The sequence below is a fragment of the Larimichthys crocea genome, chromosome XVII (assembly GCF_000972845.2).
Source record: "Larimichthys crocea isolate SSNF chromosome XVII, L_crocea_2.0, whole genome shotgun sequence".
Classification (NCBI taxonomy): Eukaryota; Metazoa; Chordata; class Actinopteri; family Sciaenidae; genus Larimichthys; species Larimichthys crocea.
Window position 1 is genome coordinate 11,473,234 of NC_040027.1, and position 19,881 is coordinate 11,493,114.

The following is a 19,881-nucleotide window of genomic DNA, read 5'->3' on the forward strand; positions in this document are numbered from 1 at the left end:
TGATATTTTCAACTTAACACTTTGTTCATTTTCCCTGCAGGTCGAACTCCTCTCCCACTTTGGTTCAGAACACTTCTGTCCCCTCAGTCTCATCAGGTAAGACAGTAAATCAGTTCTCTTTCTGTTCCTATGCCATTCTTTTTGATTAGCTGAAGTTAAATTAGAATTAAATAATCCAAAATTAAAGATCTTATACACTTTAGGCATTTTATATATGAGTGTTTTAACTCATTGGAGCAGTGTTAGACTTGGACTTTTATCTTTCTAAAGGATAGTTTTAGCGCAGAGCAGCTCCCCCAGCTTGTCCTTTCTTCTTAAGGAAATGGAAGCACTGTTGGAGAACAGGAAATTGTATACGTCTGTCCTTCATACCACACACTGCTTTAGTCCAGCCAGAACAAACTAACCAGTTTTCAGTCAGTCATTTGACTTTGATTTTACAGCGCACACATCCTTAACAACGACTCCAGTGTCTTAGTTACACTGTGTTGTCTCTATAATTCCAGGAGCGATGCTGCGTTTTTGGAAGTCAGTCTCTATTAGATTGTACAAAAAATGTCTTTGGACCACTCTCTTATTCACACCGACCTCTCAGAATATGATCATAGACATGGCTGCACATTACTAATGAGTGCATTTCACCTGTTTGCATATTAAATTTACTCCAGAGTTTTGAACGCTCACACAAAGGACTGGGACTCAGTCAAAGCTGTCAAATTCATCGCTTAAACTAACAAAGAAATGCTTTGTTACTTCATACTGCATGCAGCTAAATGTCACATCAGCAGGGTCATCAGGGACTTCTTCTAAGGGAACTTCTGTTGGAGTTTAAAGGGACTTTAAGTTTGCATTTACAAGAAGGTCAAAGTAGTTATTTTTCTTACCATCTGAAGCTGCCTCTCCTCACAATATTATGTGTGTGTGTTTGTTTTGTATAGGGTGTTTGGTACCAGCATGGTGGAGGAGTATGAGGAGATTGCAGAATCCCAGTACCCTTCAGAGAGACTGGAGTACTTGGACGAAGACTACGGTAAGTAGCAAGCTGAAATGTTAAAGGATACTGTATGTTGTTGACAACAAAAGCCTCTTTAAGAAGAGGATCATGTTGCATTCTTGCACTTCAACTTAGTCACCAAATACCTCGGGCTGGAGTTAACTATTAATATCACCTGACCTTTTACACCTCATTTCCTTTACTGACTCAATTCTAGCTGTGTGTTGTGATGTTTTATTGTAAAAATCAGTAAAAGAGTAACATGTATTTACTATTGAAAGTGGAGGTTTGTTTTTCTAGATATTAACCCGCAGTGTATCCTTTTTTTCTTCAGACTATCCACCCGGATACCAACCACCAGAGGACAAAGCCTCGAAAAACCTGCTCGGCTCAGCAACCAGTACGTATGCACACAGACGCGCACGTATACGGATACATGAACAAAGCCTGGCGGCAAATAAACTATAACTGATACCAACACAAGATTGGATCCAATGTGTGTTTTGGGTTTGCCTTTATTATACTTGGATGAGTGGGTGAAAGATTATTTACACAGTAAGACACGGCTCTGGATGTTAAAGGGATGGAAGCAGATGTGTTTTTCAAGACTTTTACTTTGGTAAGATCCAGCAGTGCTTCCTCAGTTGTGTAGCAGTTACCCAAGTTGACGGGGTGTCACGCATTTGTCGGTGTAGCAACCCGAGGAAACGGCAGCATGAACTGAGTTAGATATGGAGTAATCCCTGTAAGTCAGTGTTGAATATTTCATCAGTATCTTACTTTCTACACATGTGTATGTGATGTAGACTGCAGGGTTTGGGTTGCAGAAATGTTTGCAGCTTGCACTCGACTTTTTAAACCACACACACACACACACACATGCGCAAACACACTGGTGCCCCTCAGTCTCCTGATTTAGCAAAGGGGAGGACTGATACACCCGCATGCATAATACTGTACACACAAAACTTCAGGGTTCAAACCAGGAAACCTAAAAGGAAAACATATTTTTTTCATTTTAGATTGGGCAGGATTAGAGGAGAACTGAACAGAGAATGGAGCCTGAAGGAGAGAAAAGACAGAAAAGTAAAATATTGTTGAAGCAGCTCAGAATAACCGGATTGTGGAGAGTAGCCTGAGAGAAAAAGGCTCAGAAAAGCCAAATGCCTGTGGTTTTATTGATATGTGCCTGGCTGCAAGCTGTTGTCTGTCAACTCCTTTATCAAGAACCGAATGCCTCTCAAATAACTAGTACGTGTTTTGTCTTTTTCCTTTGTAGATGCCATCCTAAACATGGTAAACAACATTGCTGCTAACGTGCTTGGTGGCAAGCCAGAGCTGGAAGGTGGAACAGCAACAGGAGGTACTCATCGCTCAGCCACTTACTGTTTCCTGTGCTTTTTCCATCCTGCATCACCTTTCACGCCCACAGCTCCCTCTTGTAAACGTCCACCTTAAATCCTCTCTAATGCCGCTGTGGTTTGTGTTTCCAGAGCTTGACTTATTAGCAAACATATGAACTGTGCATGGAAGATTTGCCTTAGTTATCAACCTCATACTAAGTTATTCCTGGACTGTAGTCTGTCGGAGAAATCACCAGATGCTGAGTTAACAGTTCATTTTCAAGGTCTCCAATGTGTGACGTGAAGTTGAAGGAGTGCTGTCACACTGCTGCTGATCTGCAAGCCGTTTACACCGTAACAGGCTTAATTATAGTTAAAGAGATGAAACGGGTCCAACATTATTGACCCAGCCTCTCTGCGTTCTCTTCCGCTTGAAACGTAAAGCTCTGGCGTGCATCTGCTTACAGCCACACCTTGTCACGGGGGAAACAAGGAGTGGTTTATCTAAATAAAACAGTCACATTTGCATTTGTTGCAATTACATAAATTCTTTTGGAAACATTTTTTCTGTCAGACATTTTAAAAAATGTATAGAAAACTCTCTGCTCGTACTCAGCGGCCTCTTTTCTCCCTCTCTCTGTCTCTCTACCAGCCTGTCTGTCTTCCCACATATTGTTTAGATTAACTTCTTATGTAACTGGGTCACTTGGTTTACTTTAAAGCGTGAGCGTATGCATAGCCTTGTATGCTCGTGTGTGTGTGTGTGTGTGTGTGTGCGCTGAGACAGCCAGATGTTTATTTTGCATCTGGCAGCAGGTCTCCAGCAGCATTTCAGCAGGACTTTGGCTATCTGTGTTTCACTTCTTGGCAGTGGAGTATAACTGAATTAACACTGAGGGGGGCCTCTGACGTCAAGCCCGTTCCGCACAGGATCCAGTTTGACTCTATTACTCAGCTTTTGCCCTCGAGTCAAGTTAAAGGCAATACTCTGTCAGACAAACAGATTTAACCTACTTTTTCTATTTGATTTATGCTCCTCTTTTTAGATTTGGCCTTCTCTCCTTTTAACTACAAGAAGATTCTTTTGGGAAGACCGACTTTGTGAAAGCACTTGAACACTTTTTTATTTTTACTTAAATAAGTCATCCTAACATTTCTTGTCAGAGGGGGAGAAACTAAAAAGTGTCTCTCTTTCTGCTGCTCTTTTAAAGTTACAGTTCTGATTTAAACCCGCCGAGTAAAGAGGGAGGAGAGTGTGTGTGTGTGTGTGTGTGTGTGGGGGAGAGAGATCAGTTCAAACTGGACTAGACTGGTTCACAGTATTTCTGACTTTCCTAAACACGGGCTTGCCAGCCTCACTGTGCAGCAGAAAGGATCTCTGTTCTGCACTCCCACAGCCATATAGAAACTTGATTCTGTGCAATCTTAAACAGTAACTAAGTGTTATCAAAGTCCTGTTGAAGGTTTAATTGTGTGTTTGTCCAAATTCCAGGTAATGTAACAGCAGAGGGGAATGAAAAGAAGGAGAGCACAGAAGTGGCACCTAAACCAGCTGAAACACCTCTCGACTCTGCCGCGTAAGACCAGTTCAAAACTAATAATCTATGATCAATGTGAATTGATTTTTATGTCACCGAAAGATGAGTCCAACAAAAAAACTCTATTCTGAATTTGTTTCCATGTGAATCCTTCAGATTGGAGCCTGCAGAGCCAGAACATCCTTCAACCCACCAGGCCTCTACCGTCACCGGTGACCCCTCCACACATTCCCCCTCGAAGTCCCCCGAATCCCCCGAGGACAGGCAGATTGTCACTCTTGTAGAGGAAGAGGAGGACGAAGAGCCCAGACAGTCTACCGTCACCCTCATGGAGGAGGAGGGAGAGGAAGAAGAAGAGAAGAGAGAGGAGGACACGAGGAGGGAGGCAGACAGGAACCAGTGGGAGAGCCAGACTTACTGTCCTTTCTCCTCCTTCTCCTCTCTGTCTCTTTCCTGCATGGCCACCCTGCCGGAGCTGCTCCACCGCTGGTGCTCCGCCAGGCTGGCGAAAGAGAGACTGCGCAGCCTCAGGCGGAGGCAGTTGAGCATTCAAACACAGACACACCCTGAAACAAACACCCCTTCCCTCACGCACACACCCCCCTTGATCCCTGCCCCTGTTCCCACACCTGTCAAAGAGCTCCCCCTCACGGAAAAGGCACCAGAGCCCGAGGTGCCCGTTAAGGCCCAAAATGAGGGCAAAGTTGTGGCTGAGATGTCCAGCACACATCCCAACACTTACACCCCTGACACACACACTCCAGAGCTCAATATCCTGCTAGAGCCAAGTAGAACTGCCACCATCCCCCCTCACAGTTTCTCAGACATCCACAGCTCCCTGTCATGGCCCACCCCCACCCATGAGGAGAGGCTGCTTCCTCCCGTTAAAGATGCAGCTCTGGACCCCGTCCCCACTCCACCCCTCCAAGCCGTCTCTATACCGGAGACGCAACAGGCCAGCAGTGCCACCCCCTTTCTTACTATCAGCTCTCCCCAACACCCTGAAGCCTCTGAGACGGCCTCTCTTGGTGGTGTGGTCTCTCCTGTGAAGGAGCAGCCTGTGCAGCCTCTTCCCACTGTATCAAGGCCTGACGACCTTTTCCCCCCTCCCACTGAACTGCCACCAGCTCTACCACCGGCCGACGCTCACGCAGACGCAGCAAAGTCGGGCGCAGACGGTGGGGACTCACAGAAACACACTTCTCAGACTCACGGGGAGCAGGGGGACTCTGTCACTCAGACTGGAGAGCCCCATCGAGTGGAAGACACGGTGGAGGAGGACCTGTTGTCCACCAACGGGAATGGCAATGTCCAACGGACGGCTACAGACTTCTATGCAGAGCTGCAGAACGGAGGCGATTATAACGGTGGGGCAGTGAACGGGAACGGCGTGTTATTGAACGGGGGAGCGGTGCACGGCTCCAGCCAGAAGGAGAGCGTGTTCATGAGGCTGAACAACAGGATCAAAGCCCTCGAGATGAACATGAGTCTGTCCAGCAGATACCTGGAGGAGCTGAGCCAGAGGTAAACCACTGGACAGGACAAGCCTTTGAATTATATAGTAATAACTAAACAGCACGTGGAAGAGTTGCTTTGTATGGGTTGTAATTCTGGATTTGTGTTGCTCAGATACCGCAAACAGATGGAAGAAATGCAGAGAGCGTTCAATAAGACCATCATCAAACTGCAGAACACCTCCCGCATCGCTGAGGAGCAGGTCTGTTTACATAGAGCCGATCAAAGCGAGACAAGTCGAAGCATGAAAACAGATTTTGTCTGATTGTACTGAACGATAAACGAGTAACCGCTTTGCCTTTCAGGACCAGAAGCAGACGGACTCCATCCAGGTCCTGCAGAGCCAGCTGGAGAACGTCACCAAACTGATGCTCAATCTCACCGCTACAGTCGGCCAGCTGCAGAGAGAGGTAACCTCCGTCTGTCGTTTACTGCTGGATCTACTGGTTATGTCATGATTACAGGTTCATGCTGTTGTGTTTGCTCTTTATCATTTCAGTTTTTAGAGCTAATCATTTGTGCACAGTCTTCTTTGAGGAAAACAATAATCTGCATTATAAGGGGTTCTTGATAGATAGTGTGGATGTTTGGAGCAAAGAAACTACTCATCAAATAGACACGGGAAGTTCAGCAGGGAAAAGGAAAACTCTAACACAAAGCAGAGTCAGAAATGTGTAAAGTTTCCTGCTTGTTATGCACGGCGATCTTTTTGAAGTCGTTCTTACACGGAAACGAGGCTGCGCCGCACATTTTTGCCGTTGCACGGGGAAATACTGAAAAGATGATCGCTGGAAGAGCACGGACAAATTAGACTAATTATGTGACTCATATTTTAATCCAACAAACTGTTAACCGAGACATGAGACAAAAAAAGGTTTGTTCATGAATGGTTCATTACCAGCTGGTTACACGGAGCAACATTTGGAGGCCATACAAAACACACTGGGACACAGATATTTTCCATGCTGACCTTCACTGAGAGCATGCAAATACAATACAAGTGCTCAACACAAGTACATTTGCACTTTTGTGCATTTTTTTAATGAGTTTATGGAAGATGAATGTCGTGTAGTGGACGGACACATCTGCTGAGAAATTGCTAGAAGGATGAAAATGTAACACATGATCTAAAAAGACAGAACAGACTTTTTATTTCAGATCTTTTCACACACTTGGGAGCAAAACAGAAAGTTTCCAGTAGTAGGAAACTTAGAGCATAGTGACAGCATGAATACATTTAATATTTTAGTTATACTGAAAGACAGAACCGTGTTGCTTTAAACGTCATTTTCAGACTTGTTGAACGTTCCCTCTGCAGGTATCTGACCGTCAGAGCTACTTGGTGGTCTCTCTGGTTCTGTGTCTGTCTCTGGGCCTCCTGCTGTGTCTGCAGTGCTGCCGCAGCTCCTCGCCCAGCCCCAACACCACTGCTGCTGCCCTTCCCAAGAGCAACCACTATCCCAGCCCCAAGAGGTTTGTCTCTCACACACACAAATACACATTCCTGCCAGAACATTTTGCTTCTGGAGGCTTATTTATAAGATCATTGTTCTATCAGATCTGTCATCTACACCCGTTCTATTTTTAGACAGAGCATGTTGAATAGCTTTTATACCTCACTTGTTATCTGCTTGTTGAATCCTGTCAGCCCTGTCCTACCACTAACGGCAGGAAGCTGAAGTAGTGAGAATGTAAACAACCCTAATTTTTCTTTTTTTTTAATTTTCAGATGCTTTTCCTCCTACGACGACATGAGCCTGAAGCGCAGGGTCACCTGTCCGCTTGTACGTTCCAAGTCATTCCACTTGTCCTCTACAGAAGGTAAGAGCCCACTCGCCTCACACACACACACATGCACACACACACACACATGCACACACACACAAGCCTCTCCTTGTTTTTCTATCTCTTGTCTCTCCCTCTGCCTCCGCCATTGAAACATAAGCAACATCACTGCTGCCGTAGACCATTTCAGGCTAGTTGCGTCAAACCGCTGCAGCTCTTACCAAATAACCGTCCACATCCAACCGCTACCCTCTCTTCATTTCTATTTTCTCCTTTTCAATCCTCATTCTGTCAGTATCTCGGCCGTACCCTGCCGCACACGTCACCACGCTTTTAGTGGCTGATATCTCTCTCTTCGTAACGCCAGTGCCTCCAGCAACACAAGCTCACAGGAAGCAAGCAGTAAAAGAATAAAGTCTTTGACTCATGAAGCCTAAAACTCCCCCTGCTGTTCTGTGTGTGTGTGTTTGAGTTCTGCCCTTGAGGCTGAGAGGCTGTCATTGCCAGCTTGTGTCCACATGCAGGCTTAAAGAGTGTAATAATAGAGCATGATGCTTTGCTGGCTCATGGTAGACATTTGCAAGTAGTAATCAAGGAAATAAAATAATCTGCTTTGGGTGTGATTTTAGCTTTAACACTAGTGTTTAGCTCTAATCATATTACTTGTGTTATCATCTGTTAAGAAATGATTTTAGAATATAGATTTTTGCCATTGCATCTTTTATAATAAAACTACTTGCAAGGTCACTTCATGCTTGTTACATGTATGTATTCCTGTTTGCCATTCCATCATTAACCTGGCCCCTCTCTCCCCTCCCCAGTAGGTCCAGATGACTTGTACATTGTAGAACCTCTAAGGTTTTCTCCAGAAAAAAAGGTACAGTTTCTGTTCCAACTGCTGCTGTTGGCTGTGACGGCCACCGTACTTTTTTTTATAGTGCTGTCTGTTTTTTTTTTTCGTAGTGTCAGTCAAGTCTGTGCAATAAGTGTGTGTTAGAGCAGGGCATGACTTCTTTGTCACTCGCTGATCTCTCCCCGCTCAGATATGGGAGCAGCTGAAGAGTGTAAATGTTCAGCCTGTTGACCACTTCAGTCTGGCTTTGAGCCGTCACACACGTCAACAGTTATAAATATTTTGTTTAGATAAGTAATATTTGTAAAAATCAAAGTTTTCGTCATTCCCCTTAAACCTTTCAGCCCTTCTCTGAGCCGTTTGTGTGACGTCAGTGTCTCGTACTGAAGTGGTTAATGCGGCTTTACGTTATTAGATGTGTCTGTAACGTTCCCTGAATGTTCATTTGTGTCTCTTCTTTTATGTTTTTCCTGTAGAAAAAGCGCTGCAAGACAAAGTCTTTGGACAAGGTTGAGATTCTGAAGGCGTCCGATTCCTCTGCTCCGCTCACAAACGGAGGTCTGAAGTGCAACGGTTTCCAACCATGCCTCCCTGCGCCGCCAACACCCCCTCCTCTTCCTCCTCCTCCTCCTCCCCCACCTCTTCCTCCCCCTACTTCTCTCCCAGCGTCACCTCCTCCCTCTGTGGAGGAAGTGTCACTGCTGCCCACTTGCACCTCCGAGTTCCCCTCGGAGACCAGCAGCTGCAGCTCGTCCACCCACTCCGAGGAGTCGTACACGAGCCGCCTCCCTCCGCCCTCTCCCATCTTCCCCTCCTCGGGCCTGTGCAACGGCCACAGCCTGCCTTTCCTCCTCCAGCAGCCCCCCGCCAAAACCCGTCAGGAGAAGCGCTCGACGAAGCGGCGGAAATCGCGGCAGACGGAGCTGCAGTTCCCCACGATGCCGAGCGGGAGCGTCGGCACTCTGCCCAGTCTGCAGCAGCTCATGAAGGGAAACAAGGAGATCAGAGTCGGGACCATCGGGGTGACAGCCGTCACCGGACATGTCTGAATACTCACACACACTCAACTTTCTAGTCACAGCTACACACCCACATACACACACTATACGGTAGCAGACTTGCGTAGTAAGGAGATCTTACTGCATCCCAAAGAACCACATTTCCCATGAGCACCCAGGCGCACCGTGGAACTGAAGTGGCTATGGCAGCAGTAGCTCCACATGATCCAGTCCTTATCCACTCCTGTCAAAGACCTGTTTACGGTTATGTGCCTTTATATCTGTTCTAAACCTTTTAATGCTTAAAAAAAAAAAAAAAAAAAAAAAAAAATCACGACATTTTAAAGAATCGTTGATGTGGACAGAGAGACACAGCGGTGGGGGAGTGACACACTGATAGTCAAATCCATTGAAGTGTGTTCAAGATGTTTGTTTTTTTTTTCTACTGGATAAGCACATTGTCCCACGACAGTTGAGCACCAGTGAGGAGAGGCGCCGGCCTCAGCTCTACGTTCCTTCACCCTTCACGGGAACATCGAGAAGTATTAGGCTACTCTTACCGGATGAAATGTGTCGTTACGAGAGAACTGCCGAGCATGACAAACTACTTCTCTCTATTCCTTATTTTCTTTCCATCTTCCATTGCCATCGTTCGATCCATTCTTTTCTGTCTTTGCATCGCATCCTAACATGACTGCAGGTGTTTAAACTCTCGTTGTACCTTTTGATTTCTCTTTTTCCTCTGTCTCTGTCAGCCTGTTCCAAACTAACCAGCAAGAGCTGAATGAAGAACAATCCCGAGAAAAGGTCCGAATGTTAGAATGTTAGTCCCTTTCAGTTTAGCGTCCCATTTAACAAACACGGTTGCGGTAGTTTGCAGATTCTGCACGTTCACGATGAAATCTCCGCACGCTGTGAGCTTGGGCTGGGCCTGAAAAGCTCGCTGACGCAGTGGAACGAAGAGATAATTTCCGTCTGTTACAGTACAGATTGTGACTGCGAGGGAATTGGTGGAATTGGTTCATACAGGCTGGAGGCAAAAACATTTGGATTTTTTTATGATCTTTTTTTCTGCAATATTTTTTTTATTATTTCTATCATCCATAACTGAGCCATGCTCCTCTCTCTCTCTTTTATCGTTGCTGGTGTGGTTTGTTTTGAATAATTCTCACGACCAGTATGGAGGCAAACGTTTCCTGTTCAGAGTACAGTGTACTGTAGAAGCACATTGGGTGTCAAAGCTGAATGTTTACACTTCCGTCACACACACACACACAGACACACACACACACACACACACACACACACACACACACACATATCCTACTAGGACCCTGCAGCTGAGTCTGACAGGCCAGTTTTATTTATCTATTTATTTATTTAAATGACTACAGAGTTTTCTAACCGAGGCACTGGCCTGTCAGTCTTTCACACCTGCAGCGTCACAGTAGTTTGTTACAGTAATATTAAAATAATGTAATACACTCATGCATGCTTACACATGACCATGGAGGATGGCTCATACATCTTTTTTTTTTTTTTTTTTTTTTTTGCACATTTTAACTTGGGCTCTGATATTTTAACAGCCTCTTATCCTGTTTGCCTCAGCCTGAAGTATCAGACAAGTGTGATAGCAGTCACATGTCCTGCAGCAGCTTATGTATCCAACAAGATAATTGAGTATTGATTTAGAATAATCATCCTGCTGCAGCTTTTTTTTATATGTTCAGAGCTGCTGGGTGGTTAAAAGTAGTGAAAGGGACTAAACTGAGTCGCCTCGTCTGGGTGCCTGTTTGGCATCTTTAGATTTTTAATTAATGATGATTTCATGACTGACCCACGTTAACATGCAGTTTAATGTTTAGACACTGTAAGGAGACACAAATGTGAACAGGGCGGGGGAGGGAGGGATCAGTTTTTGTTTGTTTTTAAGCGAATAATATGAAATGTACGTTTCTGACTGGCTCTGCGTGGTTGCACATTTTGACAGAGATGGAGAACCTTCTACTTAAACATCATTACCTCTTCTGACCAACTCCTACAAGCTTTTCTCTTTGCATATCTCTATCCACCAAGGTCACCTCGGACCCGGCCATTGCACGACTTTCAGTGACTGTGAAGAAACGTTTTTAATATGCCTGCTTTTATTAACCACTCGAACATGTTCCCATTAGGAGCCTCGAAAAATGCTTTATCAGTCTACGTGCTCGCTTTTCCCAGACTAGCTGATCTCACTCTCGTCGTACACTTTTTTTTATACTCACCCGTCATCGCTCTTTGACTTTGTGTTCGCCCCACCTCAAATGAGATATTTGTGGTTCGAGAGGAGTAATTGTTGAAATAAAGGGAACGCAGCAAAGACGGGGATGATTTGGAACTGAAATAAAGGGAACGCAGCAAAGACGGGGATGATTTGGAACACTATTCATGTGATTCTGTATGTTCCACAAGCCGAGCAAATCCTTTTTGTTGTTTTTTTTTTTTTTTACCCTTTTTGAATGTGTGTAACGTTTGTGCGTGTGTGTAAACCTGTATGCATGTTGTCGATCTAATGTATGTGAGTGTGTCTGTGTTATGAGAAAGACTACGTGGAATCTACTTATCCTGTAATACAGCCAATGAGGAGAACGCCCTCGGTGAGAAATTCTAGGAGCTCGGTGTGCACTTTGTATGACTCCTCATGCCTTTTTGTTTTTCTACCTTATATGTCAAGTGCTATCTTTTCTTTCCCTCTCTCTCTCTGTCTCTCTGTCTCTCTCTCCCTCTCTCTCTCTGTCTCTCTCCCTCTCTCTCTGTCTCTCTCTCTCTGTCTCTCTCTCTCCCTCTCTTTCTCTCTCTCTCTCTCTCTCTCTCTCTGTGATTACTCTGAAGAGCTGCACAGTACTTTTGAGAAGGAGTGAGTTACTACAAAACTGTAGTGCCATTAGAAACTGTGAATTTCTAAATAAAACCTTTTTTTTGTTGTCTTTCAACTCGTCTTTGGCTTTTTATTGAAGTCTCTTTCTCTAACTTTAACAGATTGCAGTTATCTTTTTGTATCCTGATTACATAACTCTGTAACATGTAATCTGTTATTCCCCAAGCCTGCCGAATAAATATTGGATCAGATGTTTAAAAGAATTGGGGGGGACAGAAACGTTTTGACTGAGTCATTAAAACAGCAGAATATACACTGTCAAGTGATGTGCAGTATTAACGTTCAACTGGGTGGAAGACGTGATAGGAAGTAAAATACTATATCTGTAGTGACAGTAAAACAGATCAAGAACTCCTTTATGAAACCCTGTTTATAATTCAATTAATAATTTAATATGTTATTCATGTTTAAAACAAGTTTAAACATTCAAAATCAGAAGGGAAAAGAAGAGTTTAGAAGAACGTCATGAAACGGTGGCAGCAGTATCAGGAGAATGAGATAAAAGAATAAAGTAGGAGGGGTGAGAAATGGTTGAATATACAGAAAAGAACAAGGACTAAGACTAAGAATAGGTCACACTTTTTGTCACCATATATGTGTACATATATATTGCAGTTAGGTATGTATGCACACTTTGCACAAGCTAAATATACATCACATTTCTATGTGTCTGTTTATAGATATTATTATTACTATTATTATCAGAGGTGTCAAGTAACAAAGAACAAATAATTTGTTACTTGAGTAGAATTTTTGGGTAACCCACACAGGGCGGGATCTAAACACGGCACAAAAATCATGAATGTACCCTGATTGTAGCTCAATGCTCAATCTTGTATTATAACATATATAATGTCGAAGAAATCATCGAGTCCAGTTGAGAAGTTTGCTGTGGTGGTCTTCCTTCTCTGCCCGTTGCTCCCACAAACTCTGGACACTGCTGGACAATGCACAAACCAAATGGCAGCGGCCACTTCTACAGACTCCAAAAAACTTGCAATACTTGCAAACCGAATTTGCACTGTGTACAGCCAACTGTTTACATATTTCATTTTTGATAGACCTCACAGTTTATACTGTAAATTCTGTCCATACTGCCATATTTATATTTATAGTGATAATTCTGTTTATACTGTGCCATATTGCCACATGGATGTCTTTTAGCTTGTATATATTTTTATATTTATATTTTTTTATTATATTTTATTCTTTTTAACATCTTTTACTTCTATTTATATTTGATATTTAGTGCTGTTTGCACCGGGATAAGAGGGAAACGCAATTTCAGTACTCTGTATGTCCTGTACATATAGCAGCATTGATAATAAAGTTGACTTGACTTGACTTTATGGACCCACATTTAACTGTAAACACAGAAAATACAACTGTAGTACAATTTAACACAACAGAAACCAGTGACGGGTACAGCCACAGGGAGGCAGTGTTGTCGTAGTTCGGACATCCCGCCACACGGTGTCGCTGTGAGCGGCGCTGCACGCCGTCTCCTCTTTCCGTTGTTTACGTTTATCCAACAACATGGAGGACGAGGTGGACGTAGACATCGAAGGAGACGAGTTTGAAAACAGCCTCAGGTGAGAATAGTTTTGTTTTTGTGTCTTAGTCATGTGTGCTGCAGCCCGCACAGGTGTATGGAGAGCTGGCGGCAGCAGGACTTCACTTGTCCGGCTTAAGTCCAGCACGGACCGGACCAGCATGGACTGGTACCAGTTCACCTCCCGAGGACAGTCCAGGTGGGTTTAGTCTGACACATCCTGGTCTCTGTGTTGCAGTGAGCTGGATTCAGGAGGTTTAGTCCAGGAGCAGTTCATCCAGTCCGCGTGGAAGAGCAGCGCCGGGATACTGGTATGACTTCATGGAGCCAGACTCAGCTGTCACTGTCCATGCCTGTCTGTGTGTCTCTGTGTGTCTCTGTGTGTCTCTGTGTGTCTCTGTGTGTCCCTGTGCTGACTCTGTGTGTCCCTGTGTGTCTCTGTGTGTCCCTGTGTGTCCCTGTGTGACTCTGTGTGTCTCTGTGTGTGTCTGTGTGTCTGTGTGTCTCTGTGTGTCCCTGTGTGTCCCTGTGTGTCTCTGTGTTGTCTCTGTGTGTCTCTGTGTGTCTCTCTGTGTGTCTCTGTGTGTCTCTGTGTGTCTCTGTGTGTCCCTGTGTGTCTCTGTGCGTCTCTGTGCGTCTCTGTGTGTCTCTGTGCTGACTCTGTGTGTCTCTGTGCGTCTCTGTGTGTCTCTGTGTGTCTCTGTGCTGACTCTGTGTGTCTCTGTGTTGACTCTGTGTGTCTCTATGTGTCTCTGTGTGTCTCTGTGCTGACTTTGTGTGTCTCTGTGCTGACTCTGTGTCTCTGTTGACTCTGTGTGTCTCTGTGCTGACTTTGTGTGTCTCTGTTGACGCTGTGTGTCTCTGTTGACTCTGTGTGTCTCTGTGTGTCTCTGTGTTGACTCTGTGTCTCTGTTGACTCTGTCACTGTGCTGTGTCTGTGTGTCTCTGTGCTGACTCTGTGTGTCTCTGTGCTGACTCTGTGTGTCTCTGTGCTGACTTTGTGTGTCTCTGTGTGTCTCTGTTGACTCTGTGTGTCTCTGTGTTGACGCTGTGTGTCTCTGTTGACTCTGTGCTGACTCTATGTGTCTCTGTGTTGACTCTGTGTGTCACTGTGCTGTGTCTGTGTGTCTCTGTGCTGACTCTGTGTGTCTCTGTGCTGACTCTGTGTGTCTCTGTTGACTCTGTGTGTCTCTGTGTGTCTCTGTGTTGACTCTGTGTGTCTCTGTTGACTCTGTGTGTCTCTGTTCTGACGCTGTGTGTCTCTGTTGACTCTGTGCTGACTTTGTGTGTCTCTGTTGACTCTGTGCTGACTTTGTGTGTCTCTGTTGACTCTGTGTGTCTCTGTGTGTCTCTGTGTTGACGCTGTGTGTCTCTGTTGACTCTGTGTGTCTCTGTGTGTCTCTGTGTTGACACTGTGTGTCTCTGTTGACTCTGTGTGTCTCTCTGTTGACTCTGTGTTGACTCTGTGTTGACTCTGTGCTGACTCTATGTGTCTCTGTGTTGACTCTGTGCTGAATCTATGTGTCTCTGTGTGTCTCTGTGCTGACTCTATGTGTCTCTGTGTGTCTCTGTGCTGACTCTGTGTCTCTGTGCTGACTCTGTGTGTCTCTGTTTGACTCTGTGTTGACTCTGTGTGTCTCTGTGTGTCTCTGTTGACTCTGTGTGTCTCTGTGCTGACTCTGTGTGTCTCTGTGCTGACTCTGTGTGTCTCTATGTGTCTCTGTGTTGTTCAGCCATGGGAGCTGGACAGCTCCATCAGCCCAGAGAACAGAGAGGTGATCGAGAAGATGCTGCTGGAGGAACAGTATCCTTTCACTGACCCTGAATGCATCACACTCATCCTAATGTCTGCACAGCCTGAAGGAGCTTTACTGATACATCCACTCACTCATAAAACATAGCAGTGGTTTTTAATAATGATACATTTAGAGGTGTGGTGGGTTGAATGCTTTCCTGGTTAAAATCATTTAAATCTGTTGGTCCTGAACTACACCTGTAGATACTACCTGACAGGTGAGGAGGTTCATAATCATATCTGGGAAAGTGATGCTGACAACAAGCACAAAGTGAAGAAGTAAGTTAATTCTTCCTCCAGTGTTCAGATAAGCAGAGTGATCCGTGGCTCATGTTGTTGACCATCACGTCTTACTTGGATTGTTCAGGTCCCCGGCAAAGACCTCTGCCTCGGGCTCTTCCTCTCGTTGGTCCAAACAAGAGAAAGAGCAGTTTGAGGAAGGACTGGTGAGTTTGCCAAATCATTTGCCTACGACAGTGTATTGTCTAAAATTGCAGGTAGCTAAGGTGTGTATTTATTTATGCAGGCTCAGTTTGGTCGAAGGTGGACTAAGATCGCTAAGTTGGTGGGCAGCCGTTCTGTTCTCCAGGTCAAGAGCTATGCCAGACAGTATTTCAAACACAAGGTGAGACTTTCCTGTGCTTTCTATCTGTGTTAAGCTGCTACTAAAGCAGCACACAGGATACTCGCTCGTTCTCTCACAACTGGAATGCATTCCTCAGGAAATTAAGTATAAACAAACCGATAAATCATCTGCATGTGTTCGTTTTCAGGCTAAATTAGAGCCCAGAGATGCAGCTCCCTCTGCAGGCCCCGTGCTGCACTCACAGCCTCCTCAGACCACCTCCAGTGTTGCTTCCACTCTGGCAAACACTGTCCGTATAGAGAAGCTTTCTGATGAAGAGGATGAGGAGGTAGACATCACAGATGACCTGAGCGACGACGGACACTGCAACAATAAACCGATCAAAACTGAGTTCTGCGAGCCAGAGCTGTTAACCGGCACCGGGATCCAGACAGAAACCCCCACAGAAGAGCAGAAAGAGGCAGATCTGACTGAGACAAAACACCAACCATGTCTACAAAGTCTTCCACCAATGTCTTCCCCCCTCTGCTCAGAGAAAACTGGTGTTACTGAGCTGGATGAGAGAGGTGACAAGGGAGTATCACCACCTCCAAAAGATGTTCAGGCAGAGCTAAGGACCAATGAGAATGAAGGCCAGAGCTCCCAGTCTGAGAGCTCTGCACAGGCTGGTCAGCTGGAAGAGGCCTGTGATGATGCAATAGGTAAGACTGCTGTTTTTATGTAAACGCATCGCATGATGATGTCCCTGCTTTTTTCTCGTGCAGTCACACCATGGTTGTATTTGCCTCGCAGATTCTGCTGATGGACCAGAAGAAGATCAGGAAGACGAAGAGGAGGAGGAAGATGAGGAGGAGGAGGAAGAGCTTAAAGCCCCCGAGCAGGAAGTCGAGATGGACATGGAAACCATCGCTGAGGATGAGAAACAAGCTATCCCGGAGTTCTTCGAAGGACGACCGTCCAAGACGCCTGAAAGATACCTTAAGATCCGAAACTACATCCTGGATCAGTGGTAAAAGTTAACACATGTTTGGTGCCTTCTTTCACTGCAGCTCTGCAGAAGATTGAGTTTTTTATTTTTCCACCAGGTTGAAGAGCAAGCCCAAGTACCTGAACAAGACATCAGTCCGCCCTGGACTGAAGAACTGCGGAGACGTTAACTGCATTGGGAGAATACACACCTACCTGGAGCTCATCGGAGCCATCAACTTCAACTGCGGTAACTTCACTGAGCCTGCGACTGTTTCTTCTGTTTAAAACTTTAAAACTGACTTCTCTTTTAACACCGAGCTCTGTCTCTTCTCCCGTAGAGCAAGCAGTCTATAATCGTCCAAAGGTGGTGGACCGCTCCAAGCAGAAGGAGGGCAAAGATGTGCTTGAGGCCTACCAGCTTGCCCAGAGACTGCAGAGCATGGTAGGTACCCATCAACCCCTAAAAAAAAAACCCAACTTCAAGCATCTAAACTATCAGTTTGCCGGGCCTTGAATTGACTGCGGATTGTCTGTATGTTGTAGCGGACCAGGAAGCGGCGTGTGCGGGACATATGGGGAAACTGGTGTGACGCTAAAGACTTGGAAGGACAGACTTATGAGGTTTGGAGACTTGAATACACACTGTGATTGTTCAGCACAACATGTTGGATTCACATTAGTATATATACTGATCCTGTGTTGGTGATGTTTTTAAAATCAGCATCTCAGCGCTGAGGAACTCGCTCTGCGCAGAGAAGAGATGAAGCGGCAGCCCAAACCCTGCAAGATCTCCAAATACAAAGGGTGAGCGTGATGGATCCATTCATTCCCAACAGCTTTGTATTCCTATATGAATAAATACTTCTGATCTCACTCCTTCTTTTAGGTCTTTTGATCCCTTTCAGTTGATTCCCTGCAGGACTTTCGGAGAGGACGTGCAGGTCAGTGACCTTTTTTTTATTCCATCACTCATCAGTGTATCTTTCAAGATTTCACCACATTTAATCTGACGTTATGTATCCATGACCTCTTTTAAAAAAAAAGAGCACAGCCAGTTTTACCACAAATTCTGTCTCTTTAAGACTATTTTTGGACTTAATTGTATTTTATATGAATTATTGTGATCTATAGGTGTCAGATTTGAAGTTTAATAAGTGTTGCTGTTCTGCTCAGGAACCATTCCAGGTTATTGTGTGTGCAGAGACGCTTCTCATAATGGACATGGTATGCTAAACACACGCAACTACACACGCACCTGCTGACATGATAAAAATGAGCCAATGTGTTGCATGCTGCATGAGCAGTTAAGCCTCTAAAGGCGAGCCTATAACTGATTCCCTGCACTTGTGATTTTACAATCTGACACAAATCTTGTATTTTAATGTGGCGATTAAACGTGTTGTTGTCTGTCAGCATGCCCATGTGTCACGCGGGGAGGTCATTGGCCTGCTAGGCGGCACTTTCATCGAGGAAGAGAAAGTATTAAAGGTAAGAAAGGGAGTGAAAACGCCACAATGTGGAAGATGAAGATCAAGGTTTTATTTGCCACATAATACAGTGTTTTGACATTTTTTTATCAACCCTGTGTGTCTGTGCAGATCTACGCAGCAGAGCCGTGCAACAGTGTGAGCACCGGTCTGCAGTGTGAGATGGATCCGGTGTCTCAGACTCAGGCCTGTGACGTGCTGTCGTCCCTGGGCTTCAGTGTGGTCGGCTGGTACCACTCACATCCCTCCTTCCACCCCAACCCTTCAGTACGGGACATCAACACACAGGACCAGTTCCAGGTAACATGAGCGACCCCCAGAGAAAAACCCACACTAGAACTAGTCTACACGATCTGATTTTGTCCCGATTGTTCCAGAGTTATTTCTCACGTGGCGGAGCCCCCTTCATCGGGATGATAGTGAGCCCATATGACCCAGCGAATCGCTCCCCGCACTCCCAAACTACATGTTTGTTGGTGAAAGAGAGCCAGGAGCCTTCAGGCCCACAGAGTATGTTAAACACACACATACATGATCCAGAACTTCAAAACAGTCAAGATCAAGCAGCTTGAAATCAAGCTGACAATGTAGGTCAGTGATTCCAGCATGGAGTTTATCCTCCGGCTGAGCGTCTCTCTGTTCCTCCTCAGAGCTGCCCTACAGATTCGACTTTCTGTCATCACAAGACATTCCAGACTGGGAGCAGACGTTGAGGAGAGCTCAGTGGATCATCAACAAATACTGTCAGACACCCGGGTGAGTGAGGAACGAGTGGTCATCCTGAGACACGTGGTCCTGGCTGTTTGTGATTTGGATCACACAAAGTTTAACGGTCGGGTATCTAAATGACTTTTTCTGCTCTGGGTAGGAGTGTGCAGATGGACAGATTTTTCCGGAAAGACTCTCATCTCACCTGTCTGGAGAAGGTATGTTTGTTAATTCATCAGCTGACTTACCTCTGCTTTTCAACTCTGTCTTAATTTAACGTGACCTCTTCCATTAATCACCTCCCTTCAGATGCTGTCATCTCTGGCCAGGTACCTTGAGCCCCTGCCAGACGAGGAGGGCGACCCCTTCCTCACCCAGATCCAGTCCCTTTTCCAGTCAGAATTTATCGCCAAGCAGCAGAAAGAGGCTGAATCTTTAAATATCTCATCCAGACCAGGAAACTCAGATGACCTCCTCACTTTTGATCAGCTGATGGGTGAGGAGGAGAGGCCCCAGGAGGGAGGAAGAGACTCTGATCCAGATTCTGGCAGCGCTTCAGACAGCAGCGTACAGCCCTCAGACACAACGTCAGAGACAAACAGCAGCACGGTGTTACATCTGGGCTCTGTGCTGTCGACTGAACATGACTATCTACTGTGATGGACCATATATCTGACTGTGCATGTGCGCCATACATTAGTTACTAAGCTTTTATGTAAATATAATTAGGTTTTTTTATCAGTATTACCTACTTACTCATATCATTCTAGGCATTTTACTCAGTTCTGCAGGTTTCTTTTAAACATGAGAATAAAAATATATTTGTATATTTTGTGGTCTT

General features: G+C 45.1%; 2 protein-coding genes across 5 annotated transcripts in view; both read left to right on the forward strand.

Moving 5' to 3' along the window:
- Positions 1-10,570, forward strand: part of suco (SUN domain containing ossification factor) — a 35,111-nt gene extending 24,541 nt beyond the window's left edge. For 3 of the 4 annotated variants that reach the window (XM_019273578.2, XM_019273579.2, XM_019273580.2), the window contains 12 exons: positions 41-96; positions 939-1,030; positions 1,329-1,394; positions 2,274-2,357; positions 3,830-3,914; positions 4,032-5,399; positions 5,505-5,592; positions 5,696-5,800; positions 6,709-6,863; positions 7,120-7,211; positions 7,997-8,052; positions 8,505-10,570. In XM_019273578.2, the coding sequence (XP_019129123.2) occupies positions 41-96; positions 939-1,030; positions 1,329-1,394; positions 2,274-2,357; positions 3,830-3,914; positions 4,032-5,399; positions 5,505-5,592; positions 5,696-5,800; positions 6,709-6,863; positions 7,120-7,211; positions 7,997-8,052; positions 8,505-9,077 (2,820 nt within the window). In that variant the 3' untranslated portion in view covers positions 9,078-10,570. The remainder of the gene's footprint in view (positions 1-40; positions 97-938; positions 1,031-1,328; positions 1,395-2,273; positions 2,358-3,829; positions 3,915-4,031; positions 5,400-5,504; positions 5,593-5,695; positions 5,801-6,708; positions 6,864-7,119; positions 7,212-7,996; positions 8,053-8,504) is intronic. The other variant, XM_019273581.2, reaches the window with a different exon arrangement.
- Positions 10,571-13,382: 2,812 nt separating this feature from the next.
- mysm1 (Myb-like, SWIRM and MPN domains 1) lies at positions 13,383-19,867 on the forward strand. Its single transcript, XM_019273582.2, has 20 exons — positions 13,383-13,535; positions 13,734-13,806; positions 15,229-15,299; positions 15,495-15,569; positions 15,658-15,736; positions 15,817-15,915; positions 16,064-16,577; positions 16,669-16,885; positions 16,962-17,092; positions 17,184-17,287; positions 17,389-17,466; positions 17,567-17,649; positions 17,732-17,786; positions 18,019-18,069; positions 18,259-18,333; positions 18,444-18,632; positions 18,710-18,842; positions 18,983-19,088; positions 19,201-19,258; positions 19,350-19,867. Exons 1-20 carry the CDS (start codon positions 13,480-13,482, stop codon positions 19,698-19,700), a joined length of 2,598 nt encoding a protein of 865 aa, XP_019129127.2. The 5' UTR covers positions 13,383-13,479; the 3' UTR covers positions 19,701-19,867.
- The last annotated feature ends 14 nt before the right edge of the window (positions 19,868-19,881 follow it).

Excerpts from the sequence above, each read along its gene's own strand:
- mysm1 (XM_019273582.2), top strand. The coding sequence starts at position 13,480 with ATGGAGGACGAGGTGGACGTAGACATCGAAGGAGACGAGTTTGAAAAC. Across the intron at positions 16,578-16,668 it reads GGCCTGTGATGATGCAATAG|ATTCTGCTGATGGACCAGAA; the intron begins GTAAGACTGCTG and ends TTTGCCTCGCAG. Across the intron at positions 17,650-17,731 it reads AAGATCTCCAAATACAAAGG|GTCTTTTGATCCCTTTCAGT; the intron begins GTGAGCGTGATG and ends TCCTTCTTTTAG.